The sequence below is a fragment of the Astatotilapia calliptera genome, chromosome 5 (assembly GCF_900246225.1).
Source record: "Astatotilapia calliptera chromosome 5, fAstCal1.2, whole genome shotgun sequence".
Lineage (NCBI taxonomy): Eukaryota > Metazoa > Chordata > Actinopteri > Cichliformes > Cichlidae > Astatotilapia > Astatotilapia calliptera.
Genome location: NC_039306.1, coordinates 29295296 through 29323191, shown reverse-complemented (window position 1 = coordinate 29323191; position 27896 = coordinate 29295296). Strand labels below are relative to the sequence as shown.

Genomic DNA, 27896 nt, shown 5'->3' with positions numbered 1-27896 from the left:
TCCAGTCTCCTGAGTGGGAAATTGCTCCTGGGCCCTGAGGAGAAATTAAAGTAAATAATTGTTTCATCAATAGCATAGTCTTGGAAAATGTATTTGTTAAAATAGGGTGTGTACAATAGGGTAACTTTGAATAACAGACACACAGGTGAAGGGATTCCCATTTAAGGAACCAAAAATATGGAAAAGATTATGCTTCTCACTGTTTAAATTCCATGTATTCAGAGGGGGATGCTAGGGATGGGGTGAGTTGTGTACCTGATATCCCCCCATGTTGGTGTTGTTCCAGGATCATCTTGCTGTGATGTCATAGATTTGCTAGTATCAAGTTAGGATTCCCATTAACCAAATTTAGGTTACTCGTGTTGGTTTGCTAGTGATAGTTTTTATGAGCATTAGCTAACTTCTTGGCTAATGCTAACTGAATTCTCAGACAACTTCACTGGTCAGTTGCGATGTTGATCCTGGACCAACATTGTTATTATGATGATGTAGATATGTATTCATTTTTTTACATTTGTGAAAATGCTTAAGAAACACTCAAATATTTGTATTTTCTGACAATTATTTTGTGGTTCAGGCTTTAAAGGGTTAAAGGGAGCAGCCAGAAAAAGAAGAATATGAAGAAGAAATGATATATTTTCAGTACTTGTCACACGCGTCATACTTGTTTGTCCTCGCTGACATCTACTATTTATGACTAGTAGGTATCAGAAAGGACTCATCTGGGTTTTAGTGTTAGCTGTCACACAGACAGAAGGTAGAGAATTCGCCCAGGTAACTGACAGAGTTTGATTTGAAAGTGGCCTCCTGTGATGTTACACAACCCCGCAGATGCTCTGACTGCAGGCGAGGTCATGCTGTCCAGTCTCACTCCTTTAAGCAAAAACTTGCTCGAGCAAACTAGTGCAGAAACACTCAGAACTTAAGTGAGAGACAAAATAATGACATTATTGTTACCCGAAGCAGTTTCACAGAAATTTATGCAACAAGACTGAGAGCCCATAGGCACTCTAGTTTTTAGTTTTATTCTGAGTTTAGGCATGAGCGAGATGGCTCTATTAGTCCCAAGTTGTCACACATGGATACTCGTAAAGCATCCTTTGGCATTATGTTTAAACACAATGGGTGAGCATCACTTTTCAGTCTGCAGGGTGAGTAAAACAACATATTGTAATGCAAATGCAAATCAATCTTTTCCTAAACCTAAACAGTTTGTTTAGGTTTAGGTTTGTTTGTTGTTTCTATTGGTATACAATGTACTCACAATTCGAAGTTTTTAACTCCGGATCCGAGCTGGCCGAGTGAGATCTCGAGGGAGAACAAAGGGAAGCGGCGGCGGCCTAGAGGGAAGCGAGCCGGCGTCAGGAACAGGCTGAGAGCTCGTGCACACCGCACACCTCTGCCTAGCATCCTGCTCGCCAACGTCCAGTCACTGGAGAACAAGCTTGACGACCTCAGGGCCAGGATAAAGTTCCAGAGAGACATTCGGGACTGCAATCTCCTCTGCTTCACCGAGACATGGCTGAACCCAGCGGTGCCGGGCCACGCCATCCAGCCGGCCGAGTTCTTCTCGGTTCACCGCATGGACAGGACACGGGACTCGGGGAAGTCAAGGGGAGGCGGCGTGTGTTTAATGGTGAACAACAACTGGTGCAACAGTGCGAACGTTGTTCCTCTCACACGCTCCTGCACACCAAATCTGGAACTACTGTCCATCATGTGTCGTCCTTTTTATCTACCTCGGGAATTTACATCGGTCATTGTAAGTGCCGTTTATATTCCACCACAAGCGGACACGGTCACCGCCTTATGCGAGCTGCATGAGGCACTCACACAGCACCAGACACAACACCAGGACGCTGCGCTTATTGTGACGGGGGACTTTAATAGCGCCAATCTCAAACGCGCAGCGCCGAACTTTTATCAACACATCACCTGCCCCACCAGGGGTGAAAGGACACTGGACCACTGCTACACTACAGTCAAGGACGGCTACAAGGCACAATCCCGCCCTCCGTTTGGCAAATCTGATCACGCCGCCATCTTCCTCATGCCAAAATATAAACAAAGGCTGAAACAGGAAGTTCCGGTTCAGAGGAAGGTTGCGCGCTGGACGGATCAATCGGTGGCCGCGTTACAGGACGCACTCGATGACGCAGACTGGGGCATGTTCAGAAACAGCTCCGACGATGACGTCAACGTGTTTACGGAAGCGGTTGTGGGATTCATCGGGAAACTAGCGGATGATACCGTGGAGACAAAGACTATCACAACGTTTCCCAACCAGAAGCCGTGGGTGGATAAAACCATCCGCGACGCTCTGAGATCCCGCACCGCTGCCTACAACACGGGACTCATGACGGGGGACATGGACCCGTACAAAGCCGCGTCATATAACGTGCGGAGGGCGGTGAAAGAGGCGAAGCAGCGCTACGGGAGGAAACTAGAGTCACAACTCCAACAGAGTGACCCGCCTGTGGCGGGGACTAAGGACAATAACGGACTATAAAGCACCAACAACCGGTATGACGAACGCGGCCGTGACTCTGGCAGACGAGCTGAACACTTTCTATGCTCGCTTCGAGGCTGCAGCTAAGGTCTCCAACAATGCTAGTGTTAGCGGCGCTAACGGCTGCAGACAGGAAGATACTGCCAGCACCGGAAACGTGCTCGTCATCTCCAAGCATGAAGTAAGGAGAGCCTTCAAAAGAGTGAACACCAGGAAAGCAGCAGGACCAGACGGCATCCCAGGTCGTATCCTAAGAGACTGCGCATACCAGCTAGCTCCTGTGTTCACTGAGATATTCAACATCTCTTTATCTCAGTCGGTGATCCCCACATGCTTCAAAGAGTCCATCATTGTTCCTGTCCCGAAGAAACCCCACCCTGCTTCTCTCAATGACTATCGCCCTGTAGCCCTCACCTCAGTAGTGATGAAGTGCTTTGAACGCCTGGTCAGAGACTTCATCATTTCTTCACTACCAGACACACTGGACCCACTACAGTTTGCTTGCCGTCCAAATCGTTCCACAGACGATGCCATCTCTCATCTCCTCCACACATCACTCACTCACTTGGACACTAGAAGGGGGAATTATGTTAAAATGCTCTTCATAGACTACAGCTCTGCATTTAACACCATAATTCCCTCCACACTCACCACCAAGCTGGAGCATCTGGGACTCAGCTCATCTATGTGTCAGTGGATCTCCAACTTCCTAACTGGCAGACCACAGGCAGTAAGGATGGGCGGACATGTCTCAGCCTCCACCACTCTCAGCACTGGAGCCCCCCAGGGGTGTGTTCTGAGCCCCTGCTGTACTCTTTGTACACATATGACTGTGTGGCCACTACCAGCTCCACCACCATCATCAAGTTTGCTGACGACACCGTCGTGGTGGGCCTGATCTCTGATAACAACGAGACGGCCTACCTGAAGGAGATTAGGAATCTGGAGTACTGGTGCCAGAGGAACAACCTCCTTCTAAACGTCAGTAAGACAAAGGAGCTGATAGTGGACTTCAGCACTAAGCAGGAGAGGAACTACCAGACCCCCGTCATCAACGAGTGCCCAGTGGAGAGAGTGGACAGCTTCAAATACCTCGGAGTTCACATCACGCAGGACCTGTCATGGTCCTGTCACATCAACACCGTGGTGAAAAAGGCCCGACAGCGTCTCTACCACCTCAGACGCTTGAGAAACTTCCAACTGCCCTCCAAGGTGCTCAGGAACTTTTACTCGTGCACCATAGAGAGCATCCTGGCGGGAAACATCTTAACCTGGTTCGGGAACAGCACCATGCAGGACAGACGAGCTCTACAGAGGGTTGTGCGGTCAGCTGAGCGCACCATCCGCTCCGAGCTCCCTGACCTGCACTCAATCTACAGCAGGCGGTGCCGGACCAAGGCCAGGAAGATCGTGAAGGACCTCAGCCATCCCAACAACAGACTGTTCTCTCTGCTGAGGTCAGGAAAGCGATTCCGCTCCCTGAAGACCAACACAGAGAGACTGAGGAGGAGCTTCTTCCCGCAGGCGATACAGTCTCTCAATCACACCACCACACAGTACTGACCCACACATATGGTTCTTACACACACACTGGACTTTCTGGACATTGTTTTTGCACACATTGTTTTTTTGCACAACACTGGTCACTATATTCTTCATTTCCGGTTAATACTTGTACAGCTGCTGTTATTGTGTATATATTTATTTAGATTTAGATTTCTTCATACATTCTTATATAGTTCTATATTGTGTATTTTGTTGTACAGTTATTTTATTTTCAACTTTAATTTATATATTTTATCTTATTCCTTCCCAGTTAAATTTACCCTTCATTCTAATTTGTGTTGTACAGTTATTTCATTTTTAACCTTAATTTATATTTTATTCCTTCTTAGTTAAATTTACCCTTTTTAATTTTTCATATTTATTTCCTATCTTATTCATAGCCTTTTCCTTTTTTGTTTTCTTTAGGTCACGAGCAGTTGTCCAAGCATTTCACTACATATCGTACTGTGTATGACTGTGTACGTGACAAATAAAATTTGAATTTGAATTTGAATTTGAACAGCAAGTGAAGCTACAAAGCAAAACCAAACAAGTCTTTCTATTGTGAGAAATTGCAGTTTTTCTAACTCTTTTCCCCATAAAGGTGACATCTGACGACCGCCCCTGTGCCCTAACAATGGGTTTTGACACCTCAGTATATATTGATTTGATGACCATTTGAATAGTTTCCAGGTTTTTCCAAGGGTAGCTCTACTAAGCTGGATAGACAGAGATTACCCTCACAAAGTTCTGACGCACACCCACTCTTTTTGTTCTGGAAGCAGGCCTGATATATGACAGAAACCGCTGAGTTCAGAAAAGAGATACAAGGTTTATTTCTAGTAGGCGTCCATGAGGGAAAGAGTTAAAGGAGGGCTGTTATTTCAAGGCACAAAGGCCAAAATGTTTAGCGGCTCCAGTGTCACCTGACAGAGCAGCAGAACCCACTCGCTGACATGTTCACAGAGACAATGATTTCATTTAATAATTTAAATTACCTTTTTAAGATTGCCAGGTAAGTTCACTACCATGTACAATTTCACACTAATCACAGTGCAGTGCAGTATATTTAGCCGTGTAATCCGTGGCACCAGCTTCTTTTGCTTTCTTTTTCTTTTGCTTCTTTTGTCAAAATGAACTTTAGGGTTTTAGCACTTGTGTAATTACTGTACACTGTACAGTTTTCAGTGCCGTGACTTCACATGATGTCTGGGAATTGATGTTAAAACTTCTCAGTTCAGAGCAGTACTGTTGAACTGGGTGGCCCATTTTCCTATTCTAGCTCAATAAATACCCACATAGGAAAGCAGTTGTTATCTGAGCCCATGGCTTTGTTCTGAAAGTCAATAGTTATTTTAGAAAAAGAGGTTATCATAATCACATCACCTAACCGCAGCCTATCTCTGCATAATAAACGGTGGCAACAATAGCAAAGAATATAAAGAGCTCGAGATATCCTCGTTTATCCCAATGGCGATTAAAAGACACACACCTCAAACACCAGCTCGTTTTGTTTTGAGAGGTGCACTGGTGTAACAAATCGTGCTCTTGGTTCATCTGCACTCGGATGATCTGGCTTCATCGCTGAATATACTTTGGCTTTCTTCTCCTGCTGTGCTCTCTTTGTTGTATAGCACCAGCGAGAGTGCGCTGATTTGCTTTTAATAACCACCTTAGTATCTCTGTTCTGTTTCAGAGGCAGAAATTATCATACCAGGAATGTGCTCCACCCGTTAGTTTTAGCATTTAATTTTCCCAGTGTACAATACCGGAGCAATTGAAGTATAGAGCATCTTTGGCCTGAAAGCCCTTTCCGCTGTGTTTATGTACTCAAGCTATCGCACCACACACAGGTAGGGCCTCTCGTTGAGTGCTCTCCAACTCATACTGATTTCATGGCACGTTGGTTTGCCTTCTCCACCAGCTTAGAGCCCATCAGTTATGCACCACTGGATTTGGAGTCCACCGGTTGCCGGAACAGGTTTTAGTGCTTATTTGATTTGCATTTTAACCACACTCTCCTCAGAAAGCCTCACCTGTTCAAGGTAGATTACAGCGAATGCCGAGAGCAGGTTGGAACGTAGGACCCTGGGGTCCAGCGGTCATTGAAAACAGCGTCAGGGTTGGATGCCTGCTTTTTTTTTTTCATTCTGCTTTAACTTTGTGATTAAAGCCTGATGATGTTGACAGTCCACCCTGGAAAGCTGCAACTCTCAACAGTCAAAGAGAAACAACTAAAATTTCAACTTTTGTTTTCTTTTCTCTTTTTTTTTTAGATGGAAAGTTTTATTTTTAAATGTCTTTTTTTCTTCAATTTAGGTTTTGATAAAAGATGTCAAAGAACATTCGTCTTATTGGAGACTAGCGCTCTGATGTCTTTTTGTATTAATGAAACTAGAAGGGAAACTGCTGCAGTAAAAAAAATCAAAAGGTCTGAATCAAATGTTTCAGAGCAGATATATCAGTGAGCACACACGCTTATTGTATGGCTCTGCCTGTTTGTCAGACTGATAACCTCCAGATGTCAGCTTCAGGGCTCAGGGACTGCGGGCTTGAAGACTGCCCCAGCAACACGAAACATGCCTGGGAGCAGAGAGGTGCCAGCTGGCCCTGCATGCCTTTGGGTTTCAGGAGCCTCCGGCACATCAGAGGCACACTAACTGACTCCTTGTTATGTGTTCGAGCGCACAATCACACACACTGAGACGTGCAAACTCACAGACAACTCACCACGCACATATGTTCATGCATTATTTTTACACAATTGCCCATGTGCACACATGCATTGCACATTGCATTAAGGCTGGGACACACAATTCTCCATATGTGCGCACAGGCATGACTGAACTCACTATTCAGACCAAAAAAGAAAAATCCCAAACCTAATGTGCACCTAGTTCCATGCAAGCCCACCGAGAGCGTGTTCCAGTTTTTCTTTGTAATTTCGGGTCTGTCAGGATGCCAGCAGCCTGTCATCTGCTATGCTGTTTGAAAATGACAGTCACATGCAGCCACTATACTGATATCATCCACAAGCAGGCTTACAATAAAGGATATCTCCCTTTGGTTGTTTGTCACTCTGCCTGACTGTATCTCTTATTCACTTCTTCATTCCTTCCAAGGAATGTTGAGGCCCGACCGATTGGAATTCTTCAACCTTGTTATCATCAGTAGGCAGATCGATAAAGAGTATCCATTCATTTATTGTGTTTTCTGCTGATAGCCGGGAAAGCAGATAAGGGTTTTATCATAGGAGCAGCAAACCAAACTGAACATAGCTGAGGATGAACTATGGCACATGTCATAACTGACCGTATACGCCTGTATAAATATTCTCAATCATCATCATTCCGTTTGGAGAGTCGGGCTTTTTTTCTGTTGTATGTTTGTCATGTTGATATGCCGGCTTATTTTCCCTTGTTTTTGTTTTTAACAGACATTTGCTAACACACTCAGCCACAGAAAAACTCTCAAATTCACAGACAGAGACTAATTCCACCTGCCTACCGTGGATGGGCCTGGCACACGCTGCCTCCACTGCGCCAGTTGGTACCTGTGAGTGTTTTGGATGAGTGAAGCTAGAATGAGAGCCATCTTATCTGGGAAACACATCTGGTCCCCTCGTTCTTCTTTCTGTCCCCTAACCATTCACCCCTGGTTGCCCCGCTTCCCCTACGTGGCGTTCCGGCTAAACCCTCAGCCCCTGCTGCCTCAGAGCCTGAGCTTGAGCTTACGGTCCAGTTCTCTGAGCTGTGAATGAGGGAAGAGTTAAAACAAAAGATGAAAAATGTTCACTGTGTTTGTTCGGGTGTAGCTTACAGTCTGCCTCCCTCGCAGGGAAAGCAGATGTGCGCTGATAGGATGAACTGCCGGCCTGCGTTTGGCGTGGTAACTCGTCTGTTTGCTCGTGCGCACACGTCCCTGTGCCACTGTGTTGTGTGTATTCCAGGTGGGACGAGCGGGAGGATTTCCACTGTGCTTCAGGTGACAGCGACACACTGCCAGTGAATGTGTGTGTGTACGCGGGGTGCAGAGACAACAATAGGATTATAGGTGGATTACAGAAATATAGCCATATTACACAGGAGGACACCATAGAGGATCCGGGGAAAAACACTGTCTTTTACACACCCTTCTAACCCTTATTTCACCAGGCAAGATGAGTAAGAACACAATCTTCTCTCTGCAGCCATAGCTGGGGGAGGTCAGTGCAGTGTGGTGGGGTGTCTTCGCCCATGCACTGCAATGTACAACTTGTCCCCACCACTGTGGTCTGTATGATGTTTGAAAGTGCATCAAAAATAAGAGAACACACACTCTCTGAGAAACAGAATACTAGTCCAGAGCATAGACATGATTTAGTCGCTAGCGACTGTTCTCAACAACACGAAAATAATGATTAAAAAAAAACAAAGACAAAAGGGTGCTTTACTATTTGATTTGATGACAGAGTTGTGTCTGGGCAAAGTGTTGCATGGGAGGACAGGGATGGGAGGAAAGCATGTCTGTCTGCAAAAATCTGTGCTGGGATGCAGACAAAGCACAGCAGCTCTATGGACAAAACCCAGCTATGCAGCCTGGGGGGAAATCTCACTTTCTGAGGCAGAAGCTGAGGACTTGGGCAGGCTCAGGTGTCATGCCAAAGGCAGGAATTGTGATGCAGCCGCATTCATAGGGATGTTTATTTATATTTCCCAGTGCCTGCCTCCATCACTCTCCTAAAACCTGTTGTTACACTGACACCAGGTATTTTACTTTTAGCAGAGAAAACTTTTCATTTCACAGCACTTTGTAAAATCACCTTCAAGCCCGGCATGGCAAAAATAATATCAAATGAAAGATTACGCAAAATTATTCAGTGCAGGACATAGAATGGCATGATATATTATGATATGTGTGGCATTTTCTTTTCAGATTGGCATTGAGGAAATGCTGTCAAGAGTCTGGGACTCACCACCCAGGGTTATCAAGTTCCTTCGAAAACATCAGAGAGGCTCCTCTGCCAACGGGCTGAGGCGACAGAAGCGAGACTGGGTCATCCCGCCTATTAATGTGCCTGAAAACTCCAGAGGACCTTTCCCTCATATGCTTGTCAGAGTAAGTGACAGTCTGAGTAACTTCAGCAAACAATGTGTCTTCTCCTGATGTGAAATATGTTTGATGCACCACAAACTTTTGTATAGTTATCTTTGCAGCGAAAAGCTAAGATTGAAAGAAGAACCAGGTAGAAGCCATGTTTTCTTTCAAAGTACTTACCGAAGCAAAGAAAGAGAGAAGACTGGGGATTATTCTGTAGTATCTCTTACAATCACCATGAGGCTGAGAGATTCTACATTTTGAGATTTTCTATCAAGCACACCCAGCGGGTAAAAAAGCACAGCTCTTGTCTCTGATTTAAGTTATGATGCCAGGTGATTTGTCTGCTGTGCTTCTGGGGACCACAAAAAAATCAATTTTTTTTTTTTTTAAAAAGGGGGAAAAATACCTTCTTTGGAAATAGGGTTGTTTAAAGGAGTAAGTTTTTAGGGCTATTGTAAGTCAAATATGCTTACATCTAAAGTGATCACTCTGGGAGAAAGTTAGAAGTGGTATGTTTTTCTCACATGGGGCAGGAGGCATAGGGAGGTCAGAGAGGTAACAGAAGAAAAAGTCAAGGGAGGAGAGCAAGACCTCTCCCTCGAGGTCAGAGTGGAATAAAACTGAAAACAGTGCTGATCTGGCTTTTTGTTGACTTGTGTGAAGACTAAGACGAGCGGCATTAAATGGAACGTGAGCTGGGGTTAGGCTGTCGTGAGACAGGTTAGTTTTACCCTGCTGAAGATGTGTTGTTGCTATAGCAGTCCTGTTCAGTACGACAGGAATTGCAAGTTTAAACATTTGATGTATGTGTTTGGCTGAGGAGCCAATGGTGCGAAGCTACCACCTGCAGGATTGTGACCGAAAGCCTCTAAGTCAGAATCCTGCCTAGATGCAGTGATATCCACAGCGCTGTGGAGCCGTTCATGACTGGGACGGCCAAATGATAATGTCCCCTCTTCAATATCACACTCACGTTTGTGGAGAACCTTGTGCTAAATAACTTGTGAACAACCTTGTAACAGAAGGTGACTTAACCCAGTATCTACCCAATGAAAGAAACATTAAATTGCAAAATATTTTGGTCGAGCTCTTTTTGAAATGAGCAAAAATATAACTTTCTTGCTTGGTTTCAGAAGAGCAGAGCTACAGAATACTTATTTTCTCTCAGTGAGATTTCTACATCTTCTGATGTAGCTTTTCCACTACTTTTTCACATCACAGTGCATCTCTTTGTGGGTTATAGATTCATGTTGTTATCTAGTGTACAAGGAGCCCAAACACTTTTTTAAGGATGGATTGTGGACGAAGATGCAGTCAGTTTTGTTTTGTTATTGGGACGGTGTTGTGCACATTTCAGTTCTTTAGCTGTGACATGGGGATAGATACAAAACATGCAAAATTTTGCATGTAAAAAGCTGCAGATAAAACACTGAGAATGCAAACAGTAAAGCCAAGTGTCTCAAGAAAGCCAAGTGTCCATATTTAAACAATTTCATTTTTAAGACATTTTTACCTTTTATGATGCTGTGAGCTTTAACAGTGTTTTTATCAATTCAGCCTCCAGCCCGTTTTTGTCTGTGCGTGAGCTCAGGTCTCTATAAATTAGACTTTGTGAAATTTGTGCTAATAAAGCCTTATTTGAATATGTAGCAGAACTGACAAGTTTTTGTAAACCAGTTTCGGGGTTTTTGGCTGCTGCACTGATCCCCACTCTTTTACATACACGGACATCTGGATTTATTAAGGGTTTATATACAGCACCCAGAGAGCAAATATCCACCAAGGCAGCTCACACTCCAGGCAGTATTTACTTTTAAGGGAACAGTATTCTTTTATATATTGATTTTGTTTTCTTTGTTCTTTTTAAGTGCACTTTGAGAAGTTAGTGTGCAGTAAAACCAAATGCAAAGTACAAGCTGCTGTTATTTGCCCTGTTTAAACCTGTTTTAAACATAATTATAAGGGCTTGAGGAACTATTTTGTTTAATATTACTATGTGGCTATAGTGCATTTTTAGCATTCATTTCATTTGTTTAGTAAAATGTGTTTAAATGTTTAGTTATAAATAACAAGAGAAAAAAGTTTTGATCACAAGTTTATTTTGTTTTCCAAGAAAACAACAAGAAATTATACGTATTCAGGAACGGGGTACATGTACATTGTGTACTCAAAAAGTATCCAGTGCCAACATGTTCTTGTCAGTCTAAAAACCTACGATTTAAAAAGATTCATATGGCATTATTATCACTTTGATCTTTCTCTCTTGAAGGAGAGGTCAGAGGTCAAATGTGACATGATATTTTAAATCTTCGTACTGTACTTTCTATTTGCTAAGCATACACACCACATTTGTAAGAATCATAGCTTCTGAGTTTTAAAGCTTTCTGTCAAATTTTGACCAATAAATCACTGAGTTGACCTTGAAGCCCCTGGTGGATGTAAGCCAAATTATAATGGATTGTTAACACGACCCCAATCTGCAGCCTTACAAAGTTTTTTCCCGTCAAAACTTTTCAAGTTGCCAAGCTTAACCCTTTAAAGCCGGTCAGAGCGGGCACGCTCCATTTTGCGCAACTACTTTTAAATCCCGGTAGAACTGCAACCACGTAAGCTAGCGCAATAATTTTTTTTGCATATGAAACCGGAGGAGTTGTACTTACATCTTATACCATCAGCTTGTCCTAGGTCACAGTTTCCTTCCACATAAAGCTTTGCAAAAACTGCATAAAAAGCACTTGCAGCAACAAAAACATAATATTCCAGAAACACGCTTTGCCGATCCGATCAGCTGTCCATAACACTTCCTACGTTGGAATAGACGTCAGCGCGAACTTTTGCATGTCCGCCATTACCTGCCCGAAACCGGAAGTGACGTCATTTTCGCGGAAATGTAGTTTTTTACCATCAGGGCCTCATGAGCCTATACTGGTGTTTTTAAAAGTTATCTTTGACTTTATGACTTTCTGTGTCATTTCTGGGACGCTTAGGAAATAGTTTATTTTGATTCATATGCTGCTTTTTTGCAAATTTGCACTATAATATCGATACTATCGAATTTCCCAGAGGAACACACCCGAGGGATTAATAAAGTTCTATCTTATCTTATCTTATCTTAATATTTATTTTCGTTTTTCCTGCAGTATATAAAAATTGGTGTATTTCAAAAATAAAACTATGAAGACACTCAAAATAAATTTCCTGTTGTTGTAAACTATTTTGTGCAACTTTTTTGTATTTACAGTTTTGAGGGATAAGCCTCTTAAATTTCTCTAACTAGAAATATATGTTAAAAAAACAAAAACGATTTTCAATTTTTTTGTAGTTTATTGCACTGTTTTGCAATTTATGTAATTACTATGCACTTAACGCATACATATTATTAAAATTTGGGCATTAACAGTTGTATTGATGTATAACAACTTGAAATGCTCCCAAAAATGGCACTACAGCATGTAAAAATATAATATCAGCTCTGGCAGACTTGGTTCTATGGTAGGTCTTAAAGGGTTAAAGACAGAATGACAAATGCTACCAAAAACATAACCGAAACCATAACCTCCTTGGCAGCTGTAATAAAAGTGTTATCAGAGCCAGAATACACAAATAAATTTAATTGTCACATGGAATGTTTTGATAATAATGAAAAGGAAGATGTGGGTTTTGATTATCAGGCCATCGACAAACAAGCGGGCTGTGAATACACTTGTGGAAGGCATGAGTAATGCTGCTTCACAGTAATTCAGGTTATTTAAGGTTATTACAGACTTTGATCAGTGTGAGTTGTGAACAGAGAGGAGGGAGCAAACAATAACAACACGAGGAAGTACGTTTATGATCGTGAAGTATCAGCTCTTGCATATCTGTCCAATGTCTATTCTGTGATTCAAACTGGAGCTCTGTGAAGACTTTTACCAGTTTGTCACTTTTACTGTTAAAACTTTGAGGTCGCTTCAGGCCATTCTGGTTGAATGTTAGCTTGTGTGCTGAAGTACTTTATTCCAGTGCTGAATTCTGTCATACGTACACTACAGATACCTCTGTCTGTGCAAACAATGACAAAAACAAAGCGCAGTTTAACCAAATAGGATTGCCGAGGTTTTTCCACCACTACCCTAGACTACATAATCACATGTTGGCTGTCAAATTGATTTTTAACCCTCCAAACAGACCTTTGCTGCTGAATTTGTTATGAAGTCGAACATGAAAAGGAAACAGGGAAATGCATGGAAATGAAAAATGAAATGAAAAAGTAATTGATTTTAAAATTCAAAACTAAATTTTTACTTCTCTCACTCTGAGCACATTTTAGAAAAATAAGGCATGTATCGCCGGTCTAAAGTAATGATTCCAGTCACACATTTCTCTTTCAATAATACCAGTTTTAGTTTGAATTGTAAGCATTTTTTTCAGAGCACATTTGCTGTTAGAGCCCCGGGACTTGAAAGAATTCAATTTTACTCTGCAGCCCATCTACCACTCTGTCATTCTCTGAGTAAAATGTCACAATTCTCAAAATCAAAAGGAGAGAATTTGACTATACTGGTATGTAACCAGTCCCTAATACGACCAGTGCAAAACAAATAAGGAAAATCTAAAGCAAGACTCTCGTGGGGGTGTCACACTCTTGTGGCTGAGTGCTGGTTGTCTAATCTCTCCTCACTCACTGCCTCTTATCAGTCACCAACACAGAGATGCAGCTTTTACTACCATTTCTGACACACACAGACACACACTAACACACACAAAGTCCCTTACGCCCATTTGTACAGTAAGGCTTACACTTCAGGATTACGGAAATCGCCTTTCACAGGCGTGTCAGCTAGCATGGAAGCCCTCAGCCTCACACACAAACACACAAAACAGGGCCGTGAAATGTCACAGGAGGGCCCAAATTGTGCTGCCCTGCTGGAGAAATGGACCCTCTTTTATCCCCTTTTCTTGTTGGATTAAGGCTTTTCTGCATACTTGTGACCGCGTCAGTGCTGAGGTTGATCATGCTCTTACATACATTGCACCACAGTATAGATGTGCCTTATCCCTTGGCCGGAGCGGAAAGCAGTGCACCATAAGGGATGCGACTCTCTTGGTCTGTGCGCTTGTCTGTCCCCGGCTCTCTCTGCAACATATTTCTTCATTCTGACAGGCTGCCGAGGAAAGGAGCAGGGGGGGATTCCGTGCTTTATCTCGCTGGTCTCAGAAGTAGCCAAGAACAACCTTTAAAGCTCTCACACTTGATTTCAGGACACACTCGCTCTCTTTGAGCTTTGTCCTCTCGCGTTTCTACACTCAAGCTCTCACGTAAAGCTTCATCGAGCTTGGAAAGACCAATTAACCATTGGTTAATTTTACATTGTGGGTCACATACAACCCACTTTGATCTTAAGTGGGCCGGCCCAGTTAAACTCCCCTTTCGGTCAGTGTAAAGAAATTAATGTAACTAAAAGAAGTGCGATTTCAGCAGACTGTCTCAGATTTTGTACATGATAAAGTAATTATTCTGTAGTAAACGAAAGCAATCTGTCAGCATGACAGCTTAGATTTAACTGTAAAATATACATTTGTTAACTGTGTATTTAGCTATCAGTTACACTGGTTTAATATACATGCAAATGGCCACAGGGAGGCCTTAATCATTAGAAAAAGCTTCAAAATACAGTCAAAAGTTATGCCATTAGTCCAGCAGGCCAGATTGGAGTCTTTGCTGGGCCGATTTTGGGCCCCAGGCCTTATCTTTGACACCTCTGCACTAGGATATGTGGTTTGTGCCAGTTAATCATAATTTATAGTCCATCTGTATACACGTTTCTGTTCTGACAGAGGGAGGAGGGGGCTATTTACCAACTAGATGCACGTTTACGCGGCCCTCCAAGACCCTGACTGCTCTGTAGTTGAACGCAGATGATGTAAGCGTCTGCTGAATGTTAATTGGTTGACAATTGGGCCGGAATAGAGCAGGGAGCAACATTGGAGTTCACCAGGAATCGCAATCAAAAACTTCAAAAATAAAATATACAGCATGAAAAGCACAGACAGTGGCTACAGTGGACACGTTTCATTGTGTTTGCTACTCTGTTTCTCTTCAGCAGTTTTTATGTCACTGCATAACTTTACTCTTCTCTGCGACTTGCTGACAGACCAACAACAGCACAAGCAAGAAAGGCCAACAGACCAGTCTTACTTGTGCCACATACTTTTTATACTGCCTTGATCTGGCAACAAAGCTTTCTGCAGGCAGGCGGGCAGTCCTCGGACTGGAGCGGACAGTGAACGTGCTACCTCTGCAGGATCATAAATGCTGCCTTAGACGGCTTTAGATCCAGTCCCTGCTAGTTTAAATCTTAATAAATATTTAGAAAGAATTCCTCATAGCAGACGTACATCATGCTGGGACGTGCTACATTTACGTCCAAGCTAAACAGAAATTTATTCTTCAAAATCATCAAAATAAATTTACATAAATCCGCAGTTCCTTCTGTAAGTGCTGAGCAGCATTGTTTTTCGGGTGTCCATGCTACTGTAAACCACACCATGCAGGTGCTTGCTAAAAATTTGACAATGGAAACTCCTGCTGGTGGTCTGTCTCTGTGTGTTAGCCCTGCGACACACTGGCGATCTGTCCAGTGTACCCCGCCTCTCGCCCTATGGTAGCTGGGGCAGGCTCCAGCCCCCCCCCCCCCCCCCCCCCCCCCACGACCCTGATAAGGATAAATGGAAGAGCATGGATGGATGGATGAATGGATTTAGTCTTATTTCGTTAATCATTCATACATACACTCATTAGTTATTCATGTTGTGTTTCATATCATTCTCTCATTGCCAACACCATCACACTGTTAAAGGTTTGATTGCAATATCCTGGTTCAGTTGCTCAGAGCCAATTTTTCTTCATTGAAACAAATGGAAATGGCTCTCTCTGTTTCTCTGTCTCCCTCGCTCGCTCGCAGACACCAGTGGCGTAGAGGAGCTCCGTTCTACTGCAGGCCATATTTACCTTGACGTGTGCGTTTCAGTCATGAAGAACTTCAAGTGGTGCAGCTTTGATGGCATTGATTTACCATTGTGTTCAAATGGAATATGCTTCAAAGCTTTCGCTGTCAAATTATTTGACATGACAGATGTAAGTGCAGTGGAAATGAAGAGGTTGAAAAACAGCTTGAGTTAAATGGATACCAAGGTAGATAGCAAGAATTACTCCCTTTTTTTTGGAGGAACTGAATAGCGGGGAGGACGGTAGATGGAAAAGGGAGAATGGGGGACAAGCTGAGATTGAAACAAAAAAGAAGAAAAGAAAAAAATGGAAAGTCTTTCGAGAGTGCTGTAAATCTGCGGGGTGAGAGAGGCCAACATTAGTTTCAGGCCATTTGTGGCATTCTCATCTCAACCGTCTCCTGCAGCACCTACACTGGGGCCAATGAGGCAAAACTGATGGAAAGCAGTCTGAATATAGGAGAGAAAAAATTCCCCTTTTCATTTAACCAGGCTGCAAATATTGGCTTCTTCCCTGACCCACGGTTAGGACAATGAGTTGGAAATAATTGGGCCGAGTGTGGACAGTTATTTTTAAATGTGATTGCACAAGCCAAGAGAAAACATGACAGAAAAATGTCTGTATTTGCTGTTTCTGTTATGGCGCATTATTCTATACCATTTATTATTGCACTAAATTTCACTGCAATGATGCGTTTATTACATCTTCTTATCGTACGGCAACATTTGAAAGTAAAATTAAGATCTTGTCTAAACCAGCTTCTCAGTAAGATTTAGTATGTTTTTTAATAACTCACTCATATATTCTAATATAATATATATTGTAATATACCATAGTATCATAAGTGTCACAGACTGAATAACTGCAGTAGGAAGTAAACAAATGTTATGTGTGCCAACCACTTCAACATCCGAGTGACCTTTACTTTTAAAACCAAAGGAATGTCTGCTTTTTAATGGTATTTTTGTAACTAAAATCTGCGTGTGTTTATGTGTTTATATTTTATGTGCAGGGGAGAGAGTTAGCTCATTTGTAATGACACTGTAATGTCTGTACAGTTGTTTGCTCAGTACCCAAAATGAAAACACGGTGGTGTATTTACAACCTCGCATTGCTCAGTGTATTTCATTACAGCTCATAATGAGTTTGTAATATGATTTTTGGATGCGCTTGTGTTGTCTGCAGTTTTATTGCATCTCTTGTGCATTGAAATACATTGTGTCTACTTTGTGTGTCTACACACCTTGTGTATTCACCATTCTGTGTGTCAGTATCCCTGTAACAAGCTTTTGGCTGTTTGCGTTAGCGGGACAAAAGGCACCTCTGTATATTAAATTATTCAAAAGCTGGTTTATCTAAATTTAACACTTGGCAGAAATCCTCACCTCCCCAAAAAGTTTGCACACTGATTACTTATTCCCTGCAGCCCACTTTCTAGATGGAAATCACTTGTACTTACATCCATTCACTTCTGCTGCTGCCGGTACTGATGGTGGGAGCTTTCAAGGATACTGTAGGAAACCAACTTTAAGGCAAACTTTTCAAATTACCTACTTTAGCACTTCAAACTAGGGCTGCTCGATTATGGCAAAAATGATAATCACGATTATTTTCACTGAAATTGAGATCTCGATTATTTGACGATATTTATTTAACCCTTTAAGACCTACCATAGAACCAAGTCCGCCAGAGCTTATATTATATTTTTACATGTTGTAGTGCCATTTGTGGGAGCATTTCAAGTTGCTATACAACTATTATAGCCCATATTTTAATAATATGTATGCATTAAGTCCATAGTAACTACATTAATTGCAAAAAAGTGCAATAAACTACAAAAAAAAATTCAAAATCATTTTTGTTTTTTTTGCATATATTTCTACTTGGAGAAATTTAAGAGGCTTATCCTTCAAAACTTTAAATACAAAAAAGTTGCAAAAAATAGTTTACAACAACAGGAAACTTATTTTGAGTGTCTTCATAGTTTTATTTTGGAGATTCATCAATTTTTATATACTGCAGGAAAAACGAAAAAACAATCCTATGATGCAAATTTGCAAAGAAAACAGCATCAAAATAAACTATTTCCAGCTGTGCAATTCGAGTTCTAAGCATCCCAGAAACTATTCAGAAAAGTCAAACATGACCAGTATAGGCTTTTAAGGCCCACAAGTAAAAAAAAACTACAATTTCCGCGAAAATGACGTCACTTCCGGTTTCGGGCAGGAAATGGCGGACACTGTTTAACTGTGGGAAGTGTTACAAACAGCTGATCGGATCGGCAAAGCGTGTTTCTGGAATATTATGTTTTTGTTCCTGCAAGCGCTTTTTATGCAGTTTTTGCAAAGCTTTATGTGGAAGGAAACCGTGACGGAGGACAAGCTGATGGCATCAGATGTAAGTACAACTCCTCTGGTTTCATATGCAAAACAAATTATTGCGCTAGCTTACACGGTTCAGGTTCTACAGGGATTTAAAAATAGTTACACAAAACGGAGCTGCTCTGACCGGATCTAAAGGGTTAACAATGACTTTAAAAAATAATATAAAATAGTGTGCAACACCACTGAAGTTTTTTTTACCTCTCTTTTCAACCAACGGCAGTCACTCTCCTCTCCAAATAACTTCTGCTTAGCTTTCCGAGCTTCCCTCGGGTCCTCTTAATCAGCGGTCTCCAACCTTTTTTGCGCCAGGGACGGTTTATGCCCGACAATATTTTCACGGACCGGCCTTTAAGGTGTCGCGGATAAATGAGGGAGGGGCCAATAATCGGCTCAGTCATTTTTAATGATCGTTGAAAGCCCAGATTGTAATCGTGATTAAAATTCGATTAATTGAGCAGCCCTATTTCAAACACATCAGGATTTACAAAAGTATTGTATATTCAACAACAGCCATGGTGAAAAAAAGTGCACCCTCTTTTAATTTTAAGGTTTTGTGTATAATGACAAAAATAATAATAATGATCTGATTCTCATCCGGTTTTAAAGTTTACACCGTGTAGCTTGTAGAGCCACTTTAAGTAGCAAAACCCTAAAATATGAAAAAAAAATCATTTTCAGAATGACATATCAGTCTCACATTGGTGCTTCTGTGCTTTGAGTTTGCAGGCATTTGTTTATTCAGAGCTCTCTCGTGATCCTGATCGCAGCATCAAGCTGAGGTCGAGATTTTTCAGTGGGCTGTTGCAACACCTTGATTCTCTTCTGCATTTACTGCAAATGTGCTGGTGTGCTTGGGATCACTTTCCTGTTGCATAACCACAGCTTTAGCTGTTGTACAGATGATCTTGCATTTGATTCTAGAGTAGTTTGGTATACAGAGGAGTTCTTGGTGGACTCAAATCATCACCCCTCCACCTGGTATGATATGCTGAGATGCTGTGGTTATTTTTACAGTTTTTCTGATCATTGTACAGTCTAACCTTGGAGTAAATTTGCTGGGACATCCACTCCTGGGAAGATTGGCAGCTGTTTTGAACGTTTTCCATTTGTGAATAATCTTTCTCAGTGTGGAATGATGGACTTGGAAATGGCCCTATAAGCCTCCCCAGATTGATGAGCAGCAGCAATTGTCTCTCAAGATCACTGCTAAAGTCTTACCTCCTTGGCATTGTGTTAACATACACATGAACACTTCAGACCAGCAAACTGAGAAAACATCTGCTTTTATAGAGTCGGTCACAGTTAATGAGCCAAATAATAAAGTGCATTGGTTTGGCAGCTATTTCCCTATTAATTCCTCAGGAAGTGGTAACGGGGTACTTACGTTTTTCTTACCTCACATCTGCATTTTGTCTTCATTTTGTTCAAAAACAGGAAGTGTTGTTTTTCATCTGAGGTGTTTTCGACTCAGTTTTCAAGAATCAGACGTTCTGGTGACTGTACATAAAATCAGCTGGTTTCGGCTGATTGGCGAGAAGTCACATCTCATATGAACTTCAGTTCTTGAATACACTATGGCTGTAATTTATATCTATGTCTTTATTTACACTGTTAGCGCCTCTTATGAGGACAGTGCTAACAAGAGTTGTCAGCTGACTCCAGGTTACACTAATGAGGTGAAAAGAAATTAATATCCGGAGAGATTTCTACTCGTCTCAGACATGGAGCATTTTTGAGTTTTACTCTGAGATTGCATAAATGTAGAGCCTAATTGGATTAAGCTCTTTAAGTGCTGCAGTGGTTCGATTTTGCAGTTTCCTACAGAGTGCTTCCTGAGTCCCAGTCATCACATTATCTGTCCAAATTATTACCCCACCGCAGTCGGCTGTGTAACATTTTTATATAATGTAATTAGAATTGAATGGAACAACAAACATCACGCATTATCCTGTAAGTGTAAAGGTGAGGTCAAAGATTTGAAATGTCTCCACTATTGTTTTCTCGAGCCTGTCTATTGGTGATAAAAACTCGCTTCAGTTTTTAGCTTCAAGGGGCAGAGTTTGTTGACATGTCTCTTTGGTTTAAATCAGGACATCGCTCACTCGCTTTTCCCCTGACACAATTCCTCAGATTGCGTCCCAGAATCCCAGAGTTTCATCCATAATGATAACACGCAGTTTCCAGAAATAAAGTTCCCTTAAATGTAGTTCTGCATACTTTACCTTTTCCTAATGGGGAAGTGCTGTCTAACCCAGCTTCTCCAAAAGATCTGCCAAAACAGCTCGCTTGTTTCCATCTTCTTAGAGTACAGGTCCTCCCTTTGGAGCTGTCCTGAAAGTATGATGCACTTTTCAGCTCTGGCAGATGATTAAATTTTAGAGGCCTTAGACTGTTTGCGCCATTTGATCCTGTTCCTTCTTGGCCTCATTACTGCTTTCTGCTCTTGGAACAACTCTTTCATGAGTGTTCAGCTCATAATGTAACTTTTAAAAGTTTAGGACTAGAAATCTTTGTCATGAAATGATGCATGCTACGGAAGAATGTTGCAGCTTTGCTTTCTTCTCGGTACTTTCTCATGGAAAATCATTGTCTGTGATTTAGAAGTGGCCACATATAAATAGATAAATATCCCATAAAAGAAACTGTAATGCTTATTTAATCAATATTTATACGGGCAGTGGAATACATTGCTTCTGTAATTGGGTTAACCCACTGAGAATTACCACCCAAAGCCTCAGTTCCACTCAGCTCTGCAGAGCATTTTAGCATCCTGTTTTATAGCCTGCATCTTTAATGTTTACATTTTCTCTCACCAGTCTCATAAACCTTGTTTCAAGCTAGAACCAGACACCAGAACACCAGGCAGTCAGCATTACCTGCTGGCTAGATTTGCCCGCTAAAGAGGCAGATGAGAGGAAACATCACAGCTTCATTCTTTTTTCTTTGGGTGCACACTATCACCACTGAATAGTATTTGAAATAGCCGTAGATTTTTGGTGCGAGGACAGTTCAGTCTGCCTTTGTGAGATTCAGGAAACGCAATCTCCGACATGATAAGTGCAGAGAATTTGTGTACAAAGGAAAATTGTGCACAGGGGGCTTTTCTTTGTCGCTCTGTGTCTGAAGATGCGTGTCTGTCCCTCTGCATTGTCCGTGCGTTTGAGTGAAAGTATGTGTCTGTCATTCTCAGCATCCCCAGTCGGACAATTAGAAGGTGACAGTCCCATTAGAGCTGGCCCGCTAGTACAAAGGCTGAGTGCTGTTGTGAGTGACACAGAGCTCAGCCTCTCGCTAAATAACTGTCAGTCTGCCCTCGTCCACTCTGACCCCTCTGGCAGCCTCCCTCTGAGCCACTTGAACTCCCCTCTGGGCGCTCATTGGCAGCCTTGGCAGCTCCCTGAGCCAAGCGTGGCCCTCCTTTCAAGGCAGGCCTCTAACTGATTGGTTGGACGCTGCTAGCCTTAGGCGTGCCAGAACGGCTTTCAACTGGCCTCAGGGTGCTGCTGATTGGCTAGGCTGTCACGGACGCAGGTCTCCTGTGGGAGCATGTGGCAGCAGCTTGGGTTTATGGGATGCAATTTGACAGAGGAGGTAGATGGAGGGGAAAAGTGCAAGAGCAGCAAAAAGCTCCCTGCTCCTCCCTCCCTCCATCTGTAGCTCTGTCTGCTAAAGTACATCTCTTTGCTGTTTGTTCTGCTCCTTCCCTTTAGTCAGCCTTCCAGCAGCCAGTCATGTCTTCACTTATAATTATCTTTGTGGCAAATTTCTCTTTGCTTGGAAGACCTATAATACGCTTTACCTATCATCCTTATTTTGAAAAGCCTAGCGTAGTGTAGGAGACTATTACTTTTTAACGAGTTAAATCTCTCTGGGGGTCTGCGGTCTGCTTGGGGTGGGGTAGGACAAGTACGTCAACCTCTCCGCCTGTTTCATTCCTATTGCAGAATTTCTTTCTAAGGGAGACAGAATAGTTGTATTTGCTCTGTTCTTCTCCCACGCTGCGAATCAGGGAATTAATGCCATTGTTAATGCAGAGAGACCACTGGTACATTTCAACAGGATTCTCGCCTCTTGCAGAGCTCATCTAAATTGCCTGGCTAATGCTGTAATTGGGTTTGTGAGTCACTTCTTAACTTCCATTAATATTTGTTCTCCCTCTAATTGCCCCTTTTTCCTATCCTACATTTCATTCCTCGGTCTGGCTAATGGTCTGAGGTGGAGGCAGTGATGTGCGTGCGAGTGTGTGCGCTTGACAGAACATCTAATCTATTTTTGAGCAGGTACATGATGTTAAAGCTGTGGGACTTCTTTCTCTTCACTGGTTAATGATGAATGGCATGCAGGATGGTTATGGAGGATATTGGAGTTTAAGAGGAAGATGTCAGAAAAGTTCACACTCCAAATTTGTGGAACCACCCCCAGATTCATGATCCAAGTATACTAAGGATGAGAAATATCTGTCTTCCAAAGACTTCCCATCTTAAGGAAAAGAAAAAAAAACACTGTTTGAAGGTTGTTTATTGGATATGCTGCTGGCATTCTGAATGCTTTCTGCTTTTCATTAAAAGACATGTTCCTTGACGATGCCTCTGCCTTCTCAGAGATTTTCTCCTAAGCTTTCCCCCGCTCTTATCACACTCACCTCTAACTGGATTGTCTTTTCCTCTTATATATCACATTAAAGAAAAAGTTCCTCTGGAGGGAAAAAACATCACCCCCGAAAGGCTTTAGCCTTGTTTTCTTAAATTGTCAAGAAAGGAAAAAAAAACCTGACTCTATTATCTTTAAATCCAAATCTCGCTCACAGAAGTGTTACCTCAGGAAACCTTAAGAATTCAAAGGACTCAATTCAATTGACTGTATTAGAAAGTGAAAAAAGACCAGTGCTAGTACCGGAGCAGACGAACCTTTCTCAGATGGCAACCCGGCTCGTTTGTATTGATGGGACTCTCACTGCTTCCTTTCCACTGGGAGCAATGGGAGAATGGGGCACATGGGGCTGAGAGACAGACAAACTAATACGCAGCACAAATTCAGACTGCACATCAAACGAAAGGAAGGATGTGTAAGGCAAAAAAGAGACCATATTCCAAAGCTGTAGGAGCTCAGTTCATTTTGTATTCAGTTTCCGATCCATAATGGACTACCCTGCCTTTGTGCTGTTCTTTATGAGTATAAGGGATAACTGTGTGCGACGGTGGCTGTCAGTGGCTCTCGCTTGAGAGATATTAAACCTGAGCTCTCTGCAGCTTTCCACTCACAGGGCGCCTATGTGACTATTTTTAAAATCATCTGCACCATTCCCTTCTCATGACGCCACTTAACTGACAGGTTTTACCCCATTTGTCGCCACTCTCGCACGCGCAAGGCTGTTATTGTATTCCGCAGGAAGAAAAGTTGGGAGGCTGGCAAAAACTTGAGGTCCTACATTCTCTCTAATTGGAAATTTTGTTTCCATTTTGTCAGCCCATGTTTCCATTTCTTTCATCCTTCACTTTCTTATTCCCTCCTATTTCATTTTGTTGGATGTTTGTGTGGATGGCCTATCACACTATTTGAATTCCTCTTCCCCATCAAAAGCAGGGTACATCAGCTTTGAAGAGTGACAAGCACACAGCAGGAGGGATCAAAGCAATGCAAAACTGAAATTTAAGAGGAAGTTAAAAAGCATGTAGTTTTGCCATTTCCCTCATGTTCAACAAAGAGAAAACAGATACTGTATAACAGCAGGAAAAGATGAGACATTATCAAACACAGCGATTTTCAAGGATGCCTGTGTAGTTCTCAGATGCACAGATGCTTTTGATAATGCCGTTTAACATAGCAATTCGTCCGTTCGCAGAAACGCGGGTTGGGAACCATTCCCGCGCCCCTATGACTGCAAAGGTTTGTTGTCAGATCGGAATACTTTAACCCAAGTGGTGACACCAAAGTCAGACTGCTTAAGATAAGAAAATCAATTGTCTTTTCCAGCGTGGCAGTGTCATTTTCTTTCCTTAAAACCACTCAGTGAGGTGCCACACATGCAATGAATCTGCTATGAAAGTGTAAAAAAAGGGAAAGGGAAACCAATGAAAGGATATTTTAAAAGAAATTAAATAGCTTGCCAGCAATTCCCCAAGTCAATGGGCAGCAGTGTAAAAAGGCGCAGTAAACCAAATACAAATGAGACATATGAGCTTGCAGCTGAACCCACCACATATTCACACTACTACTTCAGGGAAATGTGAACTAAGCAGCAACACCATCAGCGAACAAATGAGATCTAATTATCTCTTAAAACCTGGCTGAAAATGCTCAAAATCTTATGATTGATTCCTGTTTATGCTGAATCCATCAGCTCCTTAAAACAGAGCACCAGTCTACACTATTTCAGTTATAGATGACAAAACTATATTGTTATGCCCTGTGTGCACATATGTGCCTATGTACAACTTTGGCTACAAACTGAGACTAAAAGCAACGACGACTTGTCACTATATACCTACGAGGCATGAAGACAGTAAGTAGGTTCTATTAAAGGAATCCTGATATTTGGCAGATGTTGTCTTAACCGTGTTTGACAGCTCATGTCTGTGCCCTGAGTGGTTGGCATCATCTCCCCCCATAATGCATCTCAGCATGGAAATGTCATTACTTTGGCTTTTCCTGCATTTAACTACTTCATATTAACCATCCTTCAAACTTACAGACTTTATACCAAACTCTAATAACTGCTGTGCAGTAGGTGTTTTGATATTTGACTTTTGGTGGCATCGGTGACATTTACTCCTACCAAACATTATAAATAGACGACACTGACATGTTTACCACTAAGCACAGAATATTAAATGTGTCTGCGTTGGGTAGGGATCAAGAGAGAGAACTGGAGCGCAAGCCCCATAGATAAGAGAGTTAAATATAAAAAATTAATTTGATGCAGCTGTAGCATAGACAAAAGAGATGAAACTAATCATAGGCAGTCACAAAAATAAGATTCAAGGGGGAAAAACAACGCTGCATAATTTACAGTGCATTTGATCGTTACCTAGATACAGCAACATCAGATGCCCAACACAAGAGGGAAATTTAGATGTTTTTCAGTCTTATTGTCACTGAATCAATTAATTAATTATGAGTCATGGTAAGTTTTTATTTTAGAGAGACAGAGGCAAGAAATAGAGAGTCTGTAATTCCTTATATGTGTACACACAGAGAGATGCATAGATATAGATATATGTGTGTGTCAGCATTATTCAGACCTTCAGATCCATCTGTTGACCTCGAAGGAGAGGTCAAAGGTCATATGTGACATGATATTTTGTCAACTATATGTTGACAGATCACACCAGGCTTGTACTATGAGATTAAGATGCTGTAGTTTAGCACAGGTCATCTTCTAATTGGAAGGTTGGTGGTTTGATCCATTCTGCATACCAGAGTGGGCAAAAAACTGAACCCCAAGTTGCTCTCCAGTGTGAATCCTAGAAAGAAAAGCATTTAGGCGTGGAAAAAAGTGCTATGCTAAATGAGGTAATTTGTGGGAAGTAAAACCCTCAAGGAGATTAGAAAAGAACCAGTCCATTTACAATAATAAGTTTTAAAGACATTATGTCAATTTTCAACAAAATCATTAAGTTGAACTTGAAGATCTTGCTGCATCTATGCCAAAATATAATGGATTGTTTACATGGCTGCACTCTACACCCCTACAAAGAAGTCATTGAAAACCTCTAGTGCTGTCATGTTTACAGACAGAGTTATGATATGCATGCAAACACTACCAAAAACATAACCTCCTTGGAGGATGTAATTAGACAGTGCTAAACACATAACTAGTCACCTGGCTTAGCTATTGTGTTGTAGCTCATTGCACAAAAGCTTATTTGGGGGAGTAGCTCTGCAGCCGACCAAGCAAGCTGCCTATGTAGCTGTGAATGCCGGTTTGTTTACACGTGAACATTATTTGCTATTCGTTCAGATATATGTGATAAAAGTAAGAATGCAACGACTGGTTATTTTGAATGAGCTCTGATATGTGGAGGCAGTGATGAGCAAGCTTGAACTGTTAGCGCTGATTTATTCTAGCGTTTCTTCTTAAATCAGTCATTTTTAAAATTAAAAAAAACGTTATTGATTCCAAATTTATTCTGGTTTGGTCTTTCCAAACCACTACAGCAGAGGTAAGATGAGTAGCACTAATTTAACCGCCCATTGTATGTTCACTGTCTGTGTGGGACATTTGCACGAGTACAGGGTATGCTTTTTGGACAAGCATTTGCTCAATTAAAAAAGTGATCATTAGTGGCAAACAGCACGCACCATTGTCCTCATAATAACAGTATATTAATAGGAGAGTGTTTTTTAAGCCTCCCTAACCTGTGGGGGTCCCTTTAATGTGCCCAGAAGGCAAAGCGAGGTGACTGAGCCCAGAGCAATAAAATATAGAGTGAGCCTGGAATGTGTGAAACCAAAGGATTACAACACAGGCCTGAAAGCATGGATGAGACATAAAAGAGGCCATCAAAGCGTGTAAACCATAGAGTCCCATTATTGTGTGACATTAGCCCATGGCACACATAACCCTTAATGATCCCATGGGTGCCTGCGGCACGCTGTCCTAATGACTTCCTGGTTAAAGGATAGTTGTTTCCTGGGAAAGAGAAGAATAGCTGCACACGTGCGTGTCCCTTGTACAGCAAAATCCGGCTGTGTTCATTTTGCAGCGTTGCTAGAAATAAGTTAGACTCGGAGTAAATAGATGAAAAACAGAGTGCCATCAAATAAACACCAAATTAGTCCCTGTTTATGTCGGCATCAAACTACTTATGCAGATAGGGCGATCATACAGGGTTGGATCAATTAAAGGAGATTTGGACAGACTGAAACTTCACAGTGCGCTAATTAGGCAGCCAGCCGCTATGCTAAATAAATGGAAATGTATTCCTTTCCGTTTCTTTTCTTCTATGTGTTTGCGTGCCTTGTGTCACCCCAAGGAGTTTAAGCAGAACACTAATTCTTCATCTAATTTTCTCCAACTCCCATTGCTTTCGCTCTCTGTGTCTCTCTGCCTCCATCCCTCTCCATCTTTCTTCTCACGCTGATAGCTTGTCTCCCAGGATCCTAGCAGTTGTCAGTAATCAAGGAAATCACTCTCAGAGAGCTACAAATAGGTCACTTATCTGATGTCTGTTCTGATCTGACTGAGACAGACAACCAGTTAAGTCCCTTGCATCTGCCTCTCCCTGCTATTTTAAGTGTGATTAGTAGCCATTCGATCTACTAGGAGGAACTGAAATAACAAGGAGAATTAAAGATGGGGATAGATAGACACTGAGCGAGAAAGCAAGAGGAGGACAGAAATCCCTGCTTTCATCATTAGCATTCTATTCAAATGGCTCAATTGAGCAGT

General features: G+C 42.0%; 1 protein-coding gene across 1 annotated transcript in view; it reads left to right on the top strand.

Moving 5' to 3' along the window:
• LOC113022864 (cadherin-4-like) overlaps window positions 1-27896 on the top strand; it is a 225605-nt gene that overhangs the window by 141066 nt on the left and 56643 nt on the right. Inside the window, exon 5 of the mRNA XM_026168752.1 lies at window positions 8969-9151. Coding sequence (XP_026024537.1) covers window positions 8969-9151 — 183 coding nt within the window. The remainder of the gene's footprint in view (window positions 1-8968; window positions 9152-27896) is intronic.